Below are 15,666 nucleotides of genomic sequence, written 5' to 3'. Positions count from 1 at the left end.
TGTTGAGGCTGTACACAAACAGGCAGAGCAGTGCAGGCTTTGGATCGAATTGACAAACTCCCTCAACGCAACTCAATCCTTCGGTCCTCCTTACCTAATTTATGGGCCTTCTCAAACAGCTCGACCTCGATTTCTACGGCACCATGTCCATTGTCCGAGTGCAAAGACGAGAGCAAGTGGGCGACGGTCAGGCCAGCGAGTCCAGACCCAATAACAGCGACTCGCAGCTTGCCTGCTGGTGTTGGTGGCGAAACATCTTGTGATGTCTTGGTGTGATTGGTAGGGGCGGTGTGTGGGGCAAGGGAAACGAGGTCATTGGCGCTCGGAAGCCTTGAGACAGGGCTTGCATGGGGATCGTCCAAGTGCTTTGTAAAGATTGAATCCTCGACCAGGCTGGGGGGGGAGGGGTTTCGAGTCAGACTGGCGGGCATAGCGTACGGATAATGTTAAGTGTGTGGGATTTACAAAAAGGAGGCGAGTGTTGTTGGTCGACAGGTCAGCAGAGTGTTAGAGTGAATGAAGAAAGGGAAATGCAGAAAACGGGGTAGATGAACAATCTGAATGAGGAGTACTCAGGCAATCCTCGAATACAAGGGCGGTATTACTGCAGAAAATAAGGTGCGCACGCGAAAATGAATCTCACCCCGAGTTTTCCCCAAGCGCAGATTGCCTCCAGATTGCACCAGAAGGCCTGGTTCTTTATTTTTATTTTACAGCAGACTGTGGGACTATGTTACAATCGACAGCTCGACCTCTCTTTTACTGTGGAGTAAGCAATCGTAGTAGGAAGGCTACGAAACAGTCATGTCTTGCTGCAATTCCTTTCCCTCGGGAACGAGCACGTCCTGCTTCATAGCTGCATTCTTCTGTACCAGCTTCTTCGCCTGCTCAGTCGACAGCTCTTCCGTAAGCGGCGAATTCGCAGCAGACGGCTTCTCAGGCTCCCAGCGATCGTTCTCAATACCCCTCCCAGGCATGCAAAAGTACCGTCTAAAGGCCCCACATGCAGTACAGGTTACCACAGAGTGCAGCTGAGGTGTGGCTGTCATACAGGGGTTATCAAACACACACGAACACGCACATGTTAATAAACGATACTCTAGCCCTCAGCGGCTCTTGACATCATAAGCGCAGAAACGCAACACACACCTCGGATTCGCACTTCACAGCTGACAGACGGAATCAATAGGGCCTCGCATCGCAGGCAAATGGTTCTCTTAATAGCCGGCCCACTATCATGGAAACGTCGCAATTATTAATAATCGTCAACATGCATACGGAGACGACTTTCCTTGTTTCTTCTGATTCTTTCAAAGGATTGAGAGCCGCATGCGCTCATCGGTTTCTGCCCTACAGCGAAAAGATTAAACCACTTACACGCGAATAACATTCTTGCGACCGATCTCGCGCATAGTTGACGTATAGAAGCGAGCAGTTCCTGAGAGCGGATGCAGATCGTGGTCCCTATTCGAGAATGCCAAGCCGTGGTGTGCTTTATCCTTGCTGATTTGCTCCATTGCGATCTTGTTCTTGCGCTCCCGTAATAACTCGCGTCTCTTTCGTCGACTCAACTTGCGAGGAGGCGTACCAGGTGTTAAATTGGCTGCAGTTGTTGAGGTTGCAATGTCTGTGCGCCTGGCAATATCGGTCATATCCAGGTCCGTACCCTGTGCTAATTCTAGAGCAACTGTGGCTTCATGCTCCTCCACTGTTATGACATTGGAAAGTGTATTGTTTTTGGCAACAGTGCTCGAATCCGTGGTGTCATGCTCGTTGGCGCCAACTTGAGTTGATGCCGAAGGTGTAGTGATGGTCGCCATAAACATGGCGGCCTGGTATAAAAAATTCATTCGCTGAAAGATCTCACGGTTCTGTACCGCACACTCGCCCTTCTTGTCCTTTTTCGCCATTCTTATCGACTTTATGTGCTTCTGGCGGTTGGTTTGGGCAATACAGCGAAATCGAGAAAGTGGCTAGCCTTGGTTGCTTGCACAGAATAAAGCCTTGTCGTTGTGGGGTCTTTACAAGCCACGAAATCGTAAACATGCTGGACTGCAGGGAACTGATACCGCCTTGGTACTGATCTGGCGCCATCCTGGGGCCACTCGAATGCAAAGCGCCTGACAGGACAGTTGTTATTCCACAACTGTCTCATATGTCATTAGCCTTGAGTCTTGATCTCGTATTTTACGATAAGGCCTTTGAAACACGCCACCAATTTTTTTGCTATATATACACCGCCATATTGGGCCCATGGCCTGTAACACGACATGACCAGCCGACGTCCATTCACTAGGACAGCGACCGACATCTCGCTTCTGCCACCACAGGCACTGGGATTTACCGTCTCCGAGCAAGCGGTTGCCGGTGGATTCCTGAATGAGTATTTGCCAGGCTCCGAGGCATTGGGACGTAGCCTCGCGGATAGACCAGTGCATGTCGTCCCATACCTGACCCCGCACAAGGTTTCGGTCCTCATTTTGATCGAACACTATTGTCAGAACCAGTGCCCTCTGTCTTCAGCGCAAAACTTGTTACTCTTTCTTCTCAAATGCATTCAGGTACTGTATTGACATACCGAGACTTTTTTATTGCTGCAGGGTCAAATCGTCAGGATGCTGACATTTTTTCGACACGACACTTTGAGCATAGGACCCTTCGGAGTATCTTCAGGACAATGTGAACAAGTTTGGTGTTCAAGTAGAGGCGGAGGCAGGAGCCGATGCATGGAATCATCTTCGTGTCACTGTAGGTTGCACAACCACTCTGGATAGGTATGTGTATTCATTGGTGCATGTCCTCACTCTGGCTTCTTCTGTATTTCTTAGTTGAAACGGATCAAAAGCCCGCACCATCTTCGAGATTTTTTCTTGGAAAAGCTGGAACTGGATGTCACGGATCCCAAAGATGTCTGGCTTCGAAAAATTGGTCTGAAAGATCTTGTTGTTCCGCGCGAAAGAGTCATGGTATAACCTATAGGAAAATAGATTAAAGCCTTAAACAGTAGCATAAGGGTGTTACGGAAATTAATCTGACATTTATCTCGATATTCATAGGCTGAAAACCGGGAAATCACACTGGTATGAGGCGTGGGAATTGATCAAACGGAGTATACCGAGAGAGCAATACGGAGTCATGGCGAGTGCTGATGTACTGGACTTACCAACAACATCACTAGGATCCAGCAAGCATTATGGGCCTCTACGTTCGCAAGGCGCAAATCGAGTACAAAAAACTGGAGTTCGAGGAGATGTGCAAGTTTTATACCGCACTCGAAACTTACATCACAGCTCTCGACAAGAGCAATCACACTTCTCAGCTGAAGGATCAACCTCCAGCCTCATCTGAAGAGTCCACTGTCCTATCCGCCTTTGACATGGAAAAATACCTTGACCTTCAGACGCAGCAACTCTCAAGCAAGTGCTGCACTTGGAATTCAATTTGTCAATCGCTATTTCAGTTGCAATTATTAACGTCTTTCATATCATGAATTTGTAGACCCAGGCGAAGTTAATATACCCGAGGACTTGATGGCCCATGTCTTTAATATTCAATCGCGGATGCCGGCCCTTGCAAAGACTCACTACATCACGTAAGGGTAGTTTCATGCGCCCGCATCAAGAGAGGTCTAAATACAATGCAAAGCCCTTTAGTGTTAACCACTCACTGCATGCGGACGAAACTATTTCGCCTCTTAGATGCTTACATGCACAGCAAACCGGGAATTTTGAAGTCGCAATTCAAAGCTTGCACCGGTTCTTTGATTATTCTATGGTTATGCACGACCGCGTGCTCTATCAATATGCTCTTCTCAACCTCGCAATGCTTCACGCTCGCTTCTCGCACTATGAGCAAGCACTCATTGTACGTGTTCCCATTGTTCTCGAGTTGCGTCCCTGCTCTTGTTTTGGAAGTGATATCTGACTGGTTTGACTACAGGCACTCCGAGAAACGATAGAGGTGGCGCGTGACCATATGGATCAGGAATGCCTCAGCTATGCACTGAAGTAAGTGAGCACACGTATTATGCAAGCACGTACGAACAGGGGTATGCGTCGAATTAGCATAATGTAACATATCCTCCATTTTTCCAGCTGGCTATATCGGTTATCCGGAACTACTTCAGGGTCGAATTTAGAAGCCAACGAAGCCCAAATTCTCGCCAACCTTGATGGAAAGACGGATGGTCGGGCATTCCATTATCTGCAATCGCTGAGCGAATTGGCTGTCGCTAAGCAAATGGTTAGTGCAGGAGGCCTACTTTTGTCCTCCGAAGCGTTCTTTAGCAGGTCGTCCCTCGGCAGCGAATTTAAATACTATTCCATTTCTAATCCTTAGCAAGGAGAGTCAATGCCCAGGGCGCTCGAGGCGTTACTGAAGGCATCGTCCATTGACCAGCGGCACTCTTTGGAAGGTATCAGTGGCGTCGTTCAGTTGTACCAGTCCAGGATTTGGGGTGCATATGGTATGCGGTAACTGCTTGATAATGAACACCTAGGAGGTATATCGGAAGAAGTGCAATGTCTAACGCGTCCCTTAACTTCTTCTAGGCTCTTCCTCCCTATCATCCTTGTACTCCCAACTCCAGTTGCAGTACCATCTATCCGAGGCAGATATGAATGATGCCGCCCTCGGCTACTCCAAGGCTGCGAGTGATGTAAGCGCCGTTCCTTTTGTGTATGCTTCTGTGCATCAAATGAATGAATGAAGTCCTCTTAATAATACCGTGGGTTTACTATCATTTTCAGTTGGCACTGGAGGGTCGCTTTGATGAGGCCCTTCGCGTGATTGAACTGGCCAAAACCAAGTTCCCTTTGGAGACTATGAAAGCAACTCCTTGGGTGCAAACCCTAGTCCAGATTTTGCACAGAAGAGCCATGTCTAACAATCAAGTGCGGGATGCAGAGCTCTGGACACATCAACTCGGAACTACGCTGCTCAACACCTCAATACTGAGCTCATCAACGGAGTCGAATGTATCGAATATATCAAAGATCGATTCCACAAGCAAGTTATCATCCTATGAGAATCAGCCAGATGACGCGGGTCGGGATATTCAATTGGAAATCCGCTTGCAGCGAGCACTAGTCAGTGTTCTTGCTGGGAAGAGTCTTTCGGGAGTGCAGCAGTTGTCAGAGGGATTAGCAGTCGTACAGAAGAGCCAATGGCCAGGGACACGCAAGTTCTCCGTCATGTACCTTTTGGCATTGGCGGAAATATACATGGTATTGTATCTGAAATTACTTGTGATATTAACTGCTCGCCAAGTGCTCTTCTTGGCCGCTGCTGATACTAATACTTCCTCTTGTTATACTCTGCGCAGGAATCGGACAGCGCAATTTCTGCGATACAGCTGCTGCTGACTGCCCTGAGCCTGAGCGAGCATAATTTGCAACGCCCATTGCTACTCCTTGTGAGACTGCGACTATCTGAAGCTCTACTGTACTTGGACTCTGTCAAGCATGCAAGCGACCTCGTGAATGACATTATGACAATGGTAAGAAAAATGCTAATTTTCTGTTGGCACACCCTCGCTGCTTTATGCGTTATGTCAGAGGACAGGAATATGAAAACGGTATGGACTGACATGGAAACATGGATATCGTCGTTTACTTTTAGGCACTGAATCAAGGTGACATCTTTATTCGATCGGTTGCCTATTTCCAGAGAGCAAAATGCTTGCGGGCGCAGGCCAATAAAATGGTATCTCCATTAGCAGCGGACTCGATAGATACAGATTCATCGCAAAACTTTGTCTCCAGCCATCAACGCCTTCTCGAACGTATCTTGGAACATTTGGACCGCGCTTTTGAGGGTAAGTGTGCCAAACCTCTGTCGATTTGCTCTGACCTCGCCGCACTAGGATGGCGAATCTAACCAATTTCTTACGATACTTACTGCATAGGGTTCGAGTCAATAGAGTCCCTGAAGGATATGGCGCAGGTCCTTTATTTTAAAGTACGTGTGTATCGTCAGCTGAGTCAAACGGATGAAATTGAAAAGACGCTACGTCTGTTCAAGACTATCAGTCTGAAACTATCTTCTGCGCGGAACAAGCATGAGCCGAACTGGTATTCCTACTACTACGCGCTGGATGCATTCGATGGAATCTTGGGAGTCAACGATGACGGCGGCAGCGTGGCCAGTGATGCTACTGCACAGAGCAAAAAGGATGGAGGCGGCAGTTTGCAGAAACAATCACAGTTAACAAAAACCGGTTCTCCAGAGGGATTCAAGCGGGCAGGATCGAGCCACTGGGGCGGATTGAAGAGAACCCCCAGTCAGCTGTGGCAGTCAGCTATCACACCTCAGCAGGTAGCGGCCTTGTCACCACAGGCCGAGCAAGTCGAAGTGGGGAAGCCTGAATCGGACGAGGATAAGGAGGACCCGGAGGAGGATGACATGGAGGTTGATACAAATTTGGGATCAGGTAATGGTAGTTCGAGTAACATCACCATGTCTGGCTTTCAGGAGGATGATAGTGCTGGTCCAAGCCCGAGCAAGAAGAAGAAGCGGCGAGTCGCTGAATAAACGACATGCAAAATTGTCCTGTCGCGTCGCACAAGAAATGTCAAAGCAATTTCAGTCACACTCTTATTTGATTTGGAAGACTTCGCAACCACTTTTCCTTATTCCGCCGCTCGCTTCAAACCTCATTCATCTTTTGCTCCTTCACTCATCGAACCATGCTTGCTCATGACAAACGCGAGAAATCGTTAGTCGCCGTCATTGGTGCAGGCGTTGTAGGACTGACCACGGCTCTATTGCTGCAGTGCAATAATTATGGTATGCTTGGGCGGAGTTCTTCCTGTCCGGACTTTCTTTCAATATCATCCCCTAAACCTCCTATTTTTGTGCAATTGTCACTGTACATGTAGATGTAACAATCATCGCCTCGGAGTTCCCAAAGGATGAAAAGGCCCACCCAGATTATGCGTCGCCTAAAGCTGGTGCGCATTGGAGATCAATGTGCGACGAAGATGATTCCCGTGCCAAAGGTAAGGGCCAAGGATCTTTCGCTTGAGATCATATCATTAGAATGAGCATGTGAACAATTGACCCATTAAGATTGGACCCTCTTCCCAAATGAAATAGGATACGACACACTCTCATATAGGACTTTTCAAGAGCTCGCTAAGAATCCGGAATCAGGTGTCAGGATCCGGGACGCAATCGACTACTTCGATTTCAATCCCACAGGCCATGAGGGGCATGATCCATGGTGGTCGAAGATCGTTGAAGATGTATGTGTAATCTTGCCAAGGACGCACCCGTTTCAACGTGCATCTCATTGTATATGATCTGATCTCTCTCTCTCTCTCTCTCTCTCTCTTTGTATGATACTAGTTCAAACAAATCCCGTCGACCAATGCTGATTTCCCGATCGCATATTCCTACAAGACGCCCGTCATCACCCCCAGCATCTACTTGCACTTCCTCCTGCACCAGTTCAAGAAGGCCGGTGGTCACATTCAACACCGAAAGCTCTCACACGTCACTGAGGCAGCACTCTGGGTTGGCACCAAACCAAAGCCCGTGAAGATCATTATCAACTGCGCAGGATTCCAGGCCCGATATCTCGGAGGCGTACAGGACTTGAGATGCTACCAAACACGAGGACAGACCGCGGTCGTACGCGCATCTTGGATTCATGAAACCGTTACCTGGATCTGTAAGCTGTTGTGTTGAATCAAGGACAGCGGATTCGTTGCTTTACGACTGCTTCGAGATTATGCTGACACTTTACACGTACTTTCTTCTGTTTACTTAACGCGCATACAGCCAAAACTGGATCCATTATGTATGTGATCCCACGCACGAATGGAGACGTTGTCCTCGGCGGATCTCATGAAGCACATCAAAAGTAAGCAGACAAATCCCTTGGACTCATGGTACTTTTATCATATACTCGATACGGAACTCAAACCATATATATGTGATTTTTATTTATCATCGGACATAGCAACGAGTCCGTGAGCGGCACGAAGACAACCCATATCCTCCGGACCATCATCGACCGATATCCCAAGATCTTGACCCCAGGATCCTCGCCTGCATACGCTGCAAGCCTCGATCTGCTCTGCAAGTTTGATATTGTCGATCAGAAGGTTGGATTCCGGCCCTCCCGAATTGGAGGCGTACGTGTCGAAGTCGAGCATGGACGTAAGTTCAGAGGATCTTGTTAATCACATGGTGCATAGTCGACTCAAGTCAGAGCACTCAAAACATGCTTTGTATGGGCTGTTCGTCTCTTAGGTACAGGGACAGGTCAACACGTCCTGATCGCTCACAATTATGGACACGGTGGTGCAGGTACGAATCTCTACGAGAGGTTTCTATGCTCCATGACACTTACGCTCTCCCGTGGTGCTATAGAGTTGCTCATTATTTTATTTCCCTGGTCTGATATCTCGATAATCCCAATGATTATTGATAGGATACCAATCGAGCTGGGGTACTGCCTTTGACCTCCTCAAGATGATAGAGCAAGCCCAGAGAGAGGTTCCTGAGGACCTCCATGAGACTGCAAAATTGTAGATGAAAAATGATGGACTCGCAACAAAGAAGGACATGATAATAAACTACACCCTTGTATTGTCGCCGCGTTTGGGTTTATCCCTGGGAGACCAAAGGCAATATACTTTTTAGGATCTCGCTATCCGGCAAGGAGTATTACTATCCGGTGCAAGGTCGTATTGCGGGCTTCGGAACGCATAAGAAATCACAATGCCTTGCAAAACTTGAACGGCTCGACTTCTGCAAATCGTTTGATATGGTCAGTTCTGTAAAAGTGCCATGGGTTTACAGTAGTATTCCATGATATAAGAAAGTATATGATTGCTTGCCTGGGGTTTATTTGTTGTGGCATTTGTAAACCAACTCCTGCCACGACTACTTTTTTGAGGCCGCGTTCTGCTTTGTGAGATTTGGGCGTTGGATAGCGGGGGTAAAGGTGGCAAACATAAGATAGGAGGTATGGCCGCGCTGCTCCACAGGCAGCTTTGTCACCGTGATGTTCTTAGGGTCGATCCGCTCCCTAGGCTCTGCTTCTGATGGCTGCTGAGGTGCTGGTGTTACCGCTGCTTCTGAAGATGTTGCTGTTGTTGACGCTGGGGATGATGACGGAACAACAACTGCGACGGCGTCCTCCATGTCAGATCCTCCTGTGGATGTTGGTGTTGCAGCTGTGGATGAGACATTGCTGTTATCCATGGTGACCTCAACCTTGACGCTCTTGCTCTTGACGTTTCTCTCTTCATCCTCAACCTCCTGCTGTTGCTCTGTTCTACTGGCAGGTTGATTCTCGCGCAAAACACGGGGCACGGCACGCTTCCTCTTCTTCTCAATCGCCCTCTGTCTCTCCATCGCCTCGTCGATCGTCCACATGGGAATAACCCGGACCTCGTTGAACCGAATCAAACATTCGTACATCTGGATATCGACAAAGCCCTGCTCATTGAGTGCAGTGACAGTCCTGGAGATCTGTTCGATGCAGGGTGAGAACGTGCAGATCTTGCCAATCTTATCCTGGTTGAATGCCCTTTTCGCCGACGCAACAGCTTCCCATGGCGCAGGGAGATCCAAAAAGACTGAGCATGGAAAATACAGATATGTGAGTGATAGTTTTGCATCGTCTGTGGCATGCGAATTCCAAAAGAAAAATACTGAAGAAGGCACTCACTGGCGTCAACCTTGTTCTCCATGCCGAATCCATCCTTGCAGACGTCCCTGCACTGCAGAGTTACCATATCCGATAATCCATGCTGCTCAAACTCCTTCTTCGCAGCATTGACGCGCTCCTGGTGATATTCAAACGTGTACAAATGTCCCGTCGGTGCCAGAGTGCGCGCAATCGAGTGTGAGAACGATCCTGATCCTGTTCCTGACTCAATCATGGACATGCCCGGCTTGAGGTTCAGAAAGTTCATCACAAAGGAAATGTCAGCAATGTACAGAATCTGGGTGCGGTGAGGCAGAACTAAAGTCCAGAGCTCAGGCGTTGGGTGAAGGAGGTAAAGGAAGCCACGACCGGTGTTGGAGCCGAGTTTAGTGCCATATTGAAGTCCAATCATGTCTGCGTGCTTGTACGAGCCGAATTTGCAATTAAAGTATTCTCCTTCCTTGACGCGAATGATGCTCATGTTCTCTCTGCTCTATGTATGGAGACAACGGTAAACCGTACAGCTTATGAGTCAGTCAGCTTCGAGGTGGTTCTGGCACAGCAATTACGCTCCCGTTTCCTACGAGCATCGTACCAGATACACGACAACGAGGTCGCCATCCTCGATTGTGTTATTCGATTTGTATCTGACAAAGCTCTGTTTCTCTATGCTCGTGCTGCTCATTGTGAAGCGTTGTGGGGAGGGTGGTGGAGGGTGGATGAAGTTGAACAAAGGCGATCAGCTTAATAGCAAAAAAAAAAAAAAAATCGAAGAGCAGTCCTTTTGTTTGCGAACCAAAAATATGCCTTTCCATGCGTGGCTGCTGATTGTCTCCTTCCTGAACACCACCATTATCCCCACTTTCACCATACCCAACCTCGACAGGACGGTGACGATACACTATGGCCGACGCGAACGCACGACTGGAATTTCTCTGGAGGGCCTCCCATATGATGCTGAGCCAATGCCCCAGCGCCTCATCCCATTACATGTCCCAGTTCCTCAACCTGGCCAATACTCGCGAGCTACGACTGCACGAGGACATCCAGGCTAGATCCTGCGCTGCTTGCGGATCTATCTTCGTGCCCGGTGTCAACGCCAAAGTTCGAGTGGTACCTGTTAAGGAGACGAAGCTGGAGCGAGAGAAGCGAAAAAAGAAGGCGAAGAAGGTGAAGAACGACAAGAGCAAGGATGGCACGGCCTGGGAAGACGAGACGAGGCCGATAGGTCTTGGTATAGCCAATCCGATACAGGATACCGTGCCAGCTCTCTCACCCAACTCTATTGGACCCACAATTGCAAGACCCAACACCTCACCATCCAGCTCAACCTCACTGTCAACACCAAAGCGACAACCACAGCCGTCTCAGCAACCTGCCAAAAAGATCATCCGCATCACCCCATACGCTGAACTTGCACAACAGCAGCAGCAGCATCAACAGCACAGACGACAGCTTGGCGGAAATGCAGACGGAAAATCTCTCAAGAAAATTGACAAGCGAGCGAAGCAAATCCTGAACCATATCATCTATTCGTGCCGGCGGTGTAATCGGGACACAGAGCTGTCAGGAACTAAAGAAGGATACCTCACTTCGCGAGTCAAGGCCATCAAGCCCGTTTCTCAAAAGCGAAAGCTCCGAATGGAACAGCAAACAGCGACCAATATCGTAGCAGCCTCATCACCTGTACTCACAGGAACTGTACCGTCTCCCTCTTTCAAATCCGGCTCTGAAAAAAAGAATTTGGTTTCAACACTAACAAACGAAAGCACCAAGCGGCCAGCACTACCTCAATTGACATCTTCAGCCCTAAACGTCAAACGACCAAAGTACGTTTCGTCCACGCCAGCATCTCCTGTTGGCGGGCTATCTATGGCATCCTCAACAAAAACTTCAACTACGACATTCCCATCCTCATCGCCACGACCCTCCAGACCAGACATCAGTTTACCTGGCAGCGGTAACAAAAAGAAAAAGAAAGGTGGTCTTGCCAGCCTACTGGCTAGTCAAAAGGCGAAAGACTCATCTTCTGGTCCTGACAGCGGAGCATCTGGGTCCGGTGGAGACAGCGTGCTTGCCAACTTTTTGATGGGATTGTAAATCGCACGCACATGTAATAAAGGACGCCTGCATGGTGCTTTCAAATATTATTTATTATTAGTGACGCCCTGGTAAAAAAAAAAAAGAAAAAAAAAAAGAGAGAGAGGAGGTGGCATCCTAGCTGGTTTAAGGGAAGGCACGACCAGTGAATCTACCATTGAGAAAGCAGAGTATCATTAGCACAATACACAACAATAAAGAAATAGAAAGAGAGAGAGATCGCACACATGACTACTCACCTTGGGTAAAGACAGGCCTCACGGACAGTGTGAAGGTTCAACAACCAGGCAATGTAGCGCTCGACACCTAGACCGAATCCACCATGCTCCGAAGTTCCATACTTGCGCTGATCAGTGAACCAGTAGTAAGGAGAGGGATCGAGATCTTCACGCTTGTAGGCAGCCATCAGTTCGTCCAAATCAGAGATACGCATCGATCCTCCGACAATCTCACCGACACCAGGCATCAACACATCGACACTCTCTGTCAAGGCTGGGTTTTCGGGGCAGCGCTTCATGTAGAAGGACTTGATCTCCGCAGGGAAGCGGCACAAGAAAATGGGGCGGTTGATCTTGTCAGTCATGGCACGTTCAGGGGCCTCAGGAATATCCTCACCAAACTCATAGAAAGTGCCGTCCTCCTTCTTAATGTCGTTATCCTTCAAGTACTTGATAGCGTCGGTGTAGTCCATGCGCAAGAAGGGACGCTCGGGTTTCTTAAAGGTGGGGTTTAACTTGTAGACGATGTCGGCTGAGGGCTTGTGGGCCAAAGTGCGGTCAATGACATCACAGATCATGTCCTCCAACTGGTTCAACAGATCATCAAAGGAAATAAAAGCCATCTCGGCTTCACAGTGGGTGTACTCCGACAAGTGGCGACGAGTATGTGACTTTTCGGCACGGAATGACTCGGCTAAGCAGTACACATCTCCCAAGGAAGGCAAACATGTCTCCAAATACAGCTGAGAGGACTGGGTCAAGTAGGCCTACCAAACATTATAGACCAAAGACAAGAATAAAAATATGAATATATGAATATCTGGACGAATTGTCAATGTAAATCACATTGTGAAAACTGGCCATCGTCTCGAAACCATACCTTCTCGCTGTAATAGTTCAACTCAAACAAGGTCGAGCCACCCTCGACTGAAGTCTGGACCATGGCAGGAGGGGTGACCTCAGTGAATCCACGGGTATCGAAGTGGTCGCGGAACGCCTTCATGACCTGGGAGCGGACCTTCAAGATGCCGGAAGCCTTCTCCTCACGTAAAACCAAGTGACGGAGGTCATACTTGACGGATGGGTCAGAGTTCTCATTGACCTTGTTGGAGATGGCATCATCACCGCTTGGGGCCTTTCCGACGCATTCCCAGTAGTCAACAGTCAATTCGTGGTTATCAGGGGCCTATCAGTGACATCTCGTGTTAGTATGTTGTGTCAACTCAAACTGTATGATGCATTTGAACTTCAACTTCCTCTTTTCATGTCCCAACATACAGTCTTGCCAGCAGGAAGCTCGTTGATAACACCGTACACGGTGACGGTGGACTCGTTGGTAAGGGTCAGCGCATCATATGTTTGGCACTATTCGATCAGTGGAGTTAAGAATTCGTTAATCATCGCATTATCAAAATTTAATAGGCGCAAATGCAACTGAGGTCCGCATGTTCTTACGAGGTTGTCAGTGAGAACACATTGAAGATAGCCAGTTCCATCTCTCAGGATGACAAAGATCATGTTCTTTCCCTGTACGCGGAGACGATGGACCCATCCCGACACTTTGATGCGCTTGCCTCTGTTCTCAATACCGTTTCTGATCTTGATCTTGGTGGCGGCGGGCAACGAGGGATCCTCCTTCAAGACGACCTTCCTGGCAGCCTCCAAGACGCGCTCGCGCTCTTCGGCAGCAGCTTGGTCCTTAGCAGCCTGTTCAGCAGCCTGTTCGGCGAGCTTCTTGGCCTTCTTCTCCAACTCAGCAACCTTCTTAACAGCTTTCTTCAAGGCAGCTCCGGAGATGGGCACGTATCCAGAGGTCTCCTCCGAGTCGGCAGCAGCAGCCTTCCAGACCTGAACCTTGACAGACTCGCCATGGGCCTGAATGGCCTTAACAGCGGACTGATAAGGGGCTTCAACAGAGCCGTTTCCAGTCTCGTCCGAACCCTTGGTCTCGTCAACATGAGCCACGACTATCATATCGGGAAAGGTATACCATGTACGGTTAGATTTCTGTATCGCATGCGGTGCAAGTGGCGTAAGATGGCGTCATTCCTGCTGCAGGCGTCCGATGCTGGCTCTCAATGGCACCGATGGCTCTTCCGACGGTGTGTTCTTGGTATTGCCCCCGTGAGCAGCAAGCATTCTGTTCCTGAGCTCGTTTTGGTTTAGGTCGGTTCTGTCGAGCACTGCTCTTGCCGTGCCGCAATGGCTTTCAAATGCATTTTCTATGTCCCAATCGAAAAAAAAGGAAGGAGAATTACCGGCAGCGATGGAAAGTGAATCGACAGGTAAGGTGTCGGCCATGGTGGTGATGGGAGAGGAGTATGAATATGTGAGATAAGGAAGAGAAGCAAGGAAAGTGTTTTGTTTTTTATCTGCTTGTTGGAGCTTCGATCCCACACGTGATCACTGACTCACGACTAAACACTGACCACCTCCGTCGCGATATCCTTCACTCTTTATCCTACAACTACCGCGACAACGCACCGCTTGCAATCAACAACACGCTATGAACATCCCGGACGTGAACCAGTCAACCTCATCTCAGAGCCAGGTCGATGAGAACATGGATCAGACATTGGTAGCCCTCGCAGACGCCCTAGTAAGATGTGCAACACACGCAGCAGATAGCGGTTTGCCCTGTTCCGACTAGACACCTACATGTTTTTCTCGACAATTGCACATCCAGGTACAACGTTTGGCTGAAATTCACATGACTGACAAGGACGGCAATGTTACCTTGAGCCATGAACCCTTTGGTGAGGGCATACGTGACAACGAAGACCACGACCACGAAGTGGATTACGAAGACGACCTTGTCAGTATCGATGGAGATGAGGATGATGATGGCGGCACACCTACTCGCAACAACGCCCCTGAGGCCAGTCCTGCCGATATCGAAAGGATAGAAAAAAGAAGAGTGCACCTTGAGTCGAGCCTTCAAGAGCATGTTCGAGACGCCGTGAGAGATTCCCTGTTCTCTGATCCGTACATTATAGAAACTGCCCATGCGTGTGGGATCCCAGAGGATCGGGTATTTACGCAAGATAAGCGAAATCGACTGGTATTCTACCTCAGGGCTAGCTTTTTCGCAGACTGGAAGGCACGGCACCAGATCAGCATTGGAACCGCTTTCACCCAACATGAGCGCCCACACGCTTATACCACCAAGGTCTTCGCCAGCAGTTCCGAGGCCAAGAAGGAGAGGGCCAGTCAGATCAAGACACGCTATGACTGTCATCGCAGAGGTGTGAATACATGGTCAAGGGTAGGCAGCCAGGCGGAAAGTCTGGGAAGACCAGACTGAGACTTGCTTCGAATAAATGTGGATGCTCGTCCTATTTTACCATATATTGTCCACTACAAACACGCGATGGCATAGTAGGAGAAACTTACCGCATCGAATACAATTACCAGCACATACACACTCTGGGCGACAAAGGCAACATTGGCACTCAGCAAAAGTCCAAGGTCATGAGAGAAAGGATTAAAGATTTGCTTATGAGGGGAATGTCGATCTCCGTTATTATGAACCAGTTAACAATCGACTATGCAAGGTTTACTCGTTTAATGGAGGGTGGCGACAACCAACGACTCTCCAGGGACGACTTCATCACCTACGACGACGTCTATAACCTTCTGTATGCGTTGACTGCTAAACAAATGAGAAAGGATGACGACCCACTCATT

The 15,666-nt window shown here is 48.7% G+C and overlaps 8 protein-coding genes across 8 annotated transcripts; 3 read left to right on the top strand and 5 right to left on the bottom strand.

Annotated features, from left to right (window-relative positions):
- Position 1: 1 nt before the first annotated feature.
- BC939DRAFT_189816 (uncharacterized protein) lies at positions 2-650 on the bottom strand. Its single transcript, XM_051550521.1, has one exon. It carries the CDS (start codon positions 429-431, stop codon positions 63-65), a length of 369 nt encoding a protein of 122 aa, XP_051417062.1. The 5' UTR covers positions 432-650; the 3' UTR covers positions 2-62.
- BC939DRAFT_189812 (RNAse P Rpr2/Rpp21/SNM1 subunit domain-containing protein) lies at positions 646-2,035 on the bottom strand. Its single transcript, XM_051550520.1, has 3 exons — positions 1,378-2,035; positions 1,150-1,232; positions 646-1,042 (listed from the first exon to the last, which is right to left on the bottom strand). The coding sequence occupies exons 1-3, from the start codon at positions 1,908-1,910 to the stop codon at positions 792-794; spliced, it is 867 nt and encodes a 288-aa protein (XP_051417061.1). The 5' UTR covers positions 1,911-2,035; the 3' UTR covers positions 646-791.
- Positions 2,036-2,620: 585 nt separating this feature from the next.
- On the top strand, positions 2,621-6,786 carry BC939DRAFT_189768 (anaphase-promoting complex subunit 5-domain-containing protein). The gene is made up of 14 exons (XM_051550519.1): positions 2,621-2,748; positions 2,829-2,966; positions 3,057-3,080; positions 3,179-3,416; positions 3,499-3,592; positions 3,699-3,864; positions 3,940-4,007; positions 4,095-4,242; positions 4,339-4,465; positions 4,551-4,657; positions 4,749-5,225; positions 5,324-5,497; positions 5,620-5,815; positions 5,906-6,786. Exons 2-14 carry the CDS (start codon positions 2,964-2,966, stop codon positions 6,529-6,531), a joined length of 2,448 nt encoding a protein of 815 aa, XP_051417060.1. The 5' UTR covers positions 2,621-2,748; positions 2,829-2,963; the 3' UTR covers positions 6,532-6,786.
- On the top strand, positions 6,687-8,538 carry BC939DRAFT_499014 (uncharacterized protein; the record flags this gene model as incomplete). Its single annotated transcript, XM_051559889.1, has 8 exons — positions 6,687-6,786; positions 6,879-6,998; positions 7,096-7,244; positions 7,348-7,672; positions 7,783-7,864; positions 7,964-8,163; positions 8,257-8,313; positions 8,438-8,538. 8 exons carry the CDS (start codon positions 6,687-6,689, stop codon positions 8,536-8,538), a joined length of 1,134 nt encoding a protein of 377 aa, XP_051417059.1.
- Positions 8,539-8,892: 354 nt separating this feature from the next.
- On the bottom strand, positions 8,893-10,346 carry BC939DRAFT_499013 (tRNA methyltransferase complex GCD14 subunit-domain-containing protein; the record flags this gene model as incomplete). The annotated part of the gene is made up of 3 exons (XM_051559888.1): positions 8,893-9,590; positions 9,683-10,154; positions 10,257-10,346. The coding sequence occupies 3 exons, from the start codon at positions 10,344-10,346 to the stop codon at positions 8,893-8,895; spliced, it is 1,260 nt and encodes a 419-aa protein (XP_051417058.1).
- A 155-nt stretch (positions 10,347-10,501) lies between these two features.
- Positions 10,502-11,912, top strand: BC939DRAFT_437460 (uncharacterized protein). The gene has a single exon (XM_051553704.1). The coding sequence runs from the start codon at positions 10,565-10,567 to the stop codon at positions 11,759-11,761; it is 1,197 nt and encodes a 398-aa protein (XP_051417057.1). The 5' UTR covers positions 10,502-10,564; the 3' UTR covers positions 11,762-11,912.
- On the bottom strand, positions 11,825-14,264 carry BC939DRAFT_189738 (uncharacterized protein). The gene is made up of 5 exons (XM_051550518.1): positions 13,435-14,264; positions 13,258-13,344; positions 12,860-13,165; positions 12,001-12,746; positions 11,825-11,912 (listed from the first exon to the last, which is right to left on the bottom strand). The coding sequence occupies exons 1-5, from the start codon at positions 13,951-13,953 to the stop codon at positions 11,888-11,890; spliced, it is 1,683 nt and encodes a 560-aa protein (XP_051417056.1). The 5' UTR covers positions 13,954-14,264; the 3' UTR covers positions 11,825-11,887.
- A 485-nt stretch (positions 14,265-14,749) lies between these two features.
- On the bottom strand, positions 14,750-15,357 carry BC939DRAFT_437454 (uncharacterized protein). The gene is made up of 2 exons (XM_051553703.1): positions 14,969-15,357; positions 14,750-14,864 (listed from the first exon to the last, which is right to left on the bottom strand). The coding sequence occupies exons 1-2, from the start codon at positions 15,215-15,217 to the stop codon at positions 14,835-14,837; spliced, it is 279 nt and encodes a 92-aa protein (XP_051417055.1). The 5' UTR covers positions 15,218-15,357; the 3' UTR covers positions 14,750-14,834.
- Between the last annotated feature and the right edge of the window lie 309 nt (positions 15,358-15,666).

Source organism: Gamsiella multidivaricata, assembly GCF_025024155.1.
Source record: "Gamsiella multidivaricata strain RSA 2152 chromosome Unknown BC939scaffold_4, whole genome shotgun sequence".
In the NCBI taxonomy this organism is placed as follows: Eukaryota; Fungi; Mortierellomycota; class Mortierellomycetes; order Mortierellales; family Mortierellaceae; genus Gamsiella; species Gamsiella multidivaricata.
Note: the sequence above shows the minus strand (reverse complement) of the source record. Positions and strands in the feature narration are given on the sequence as shown.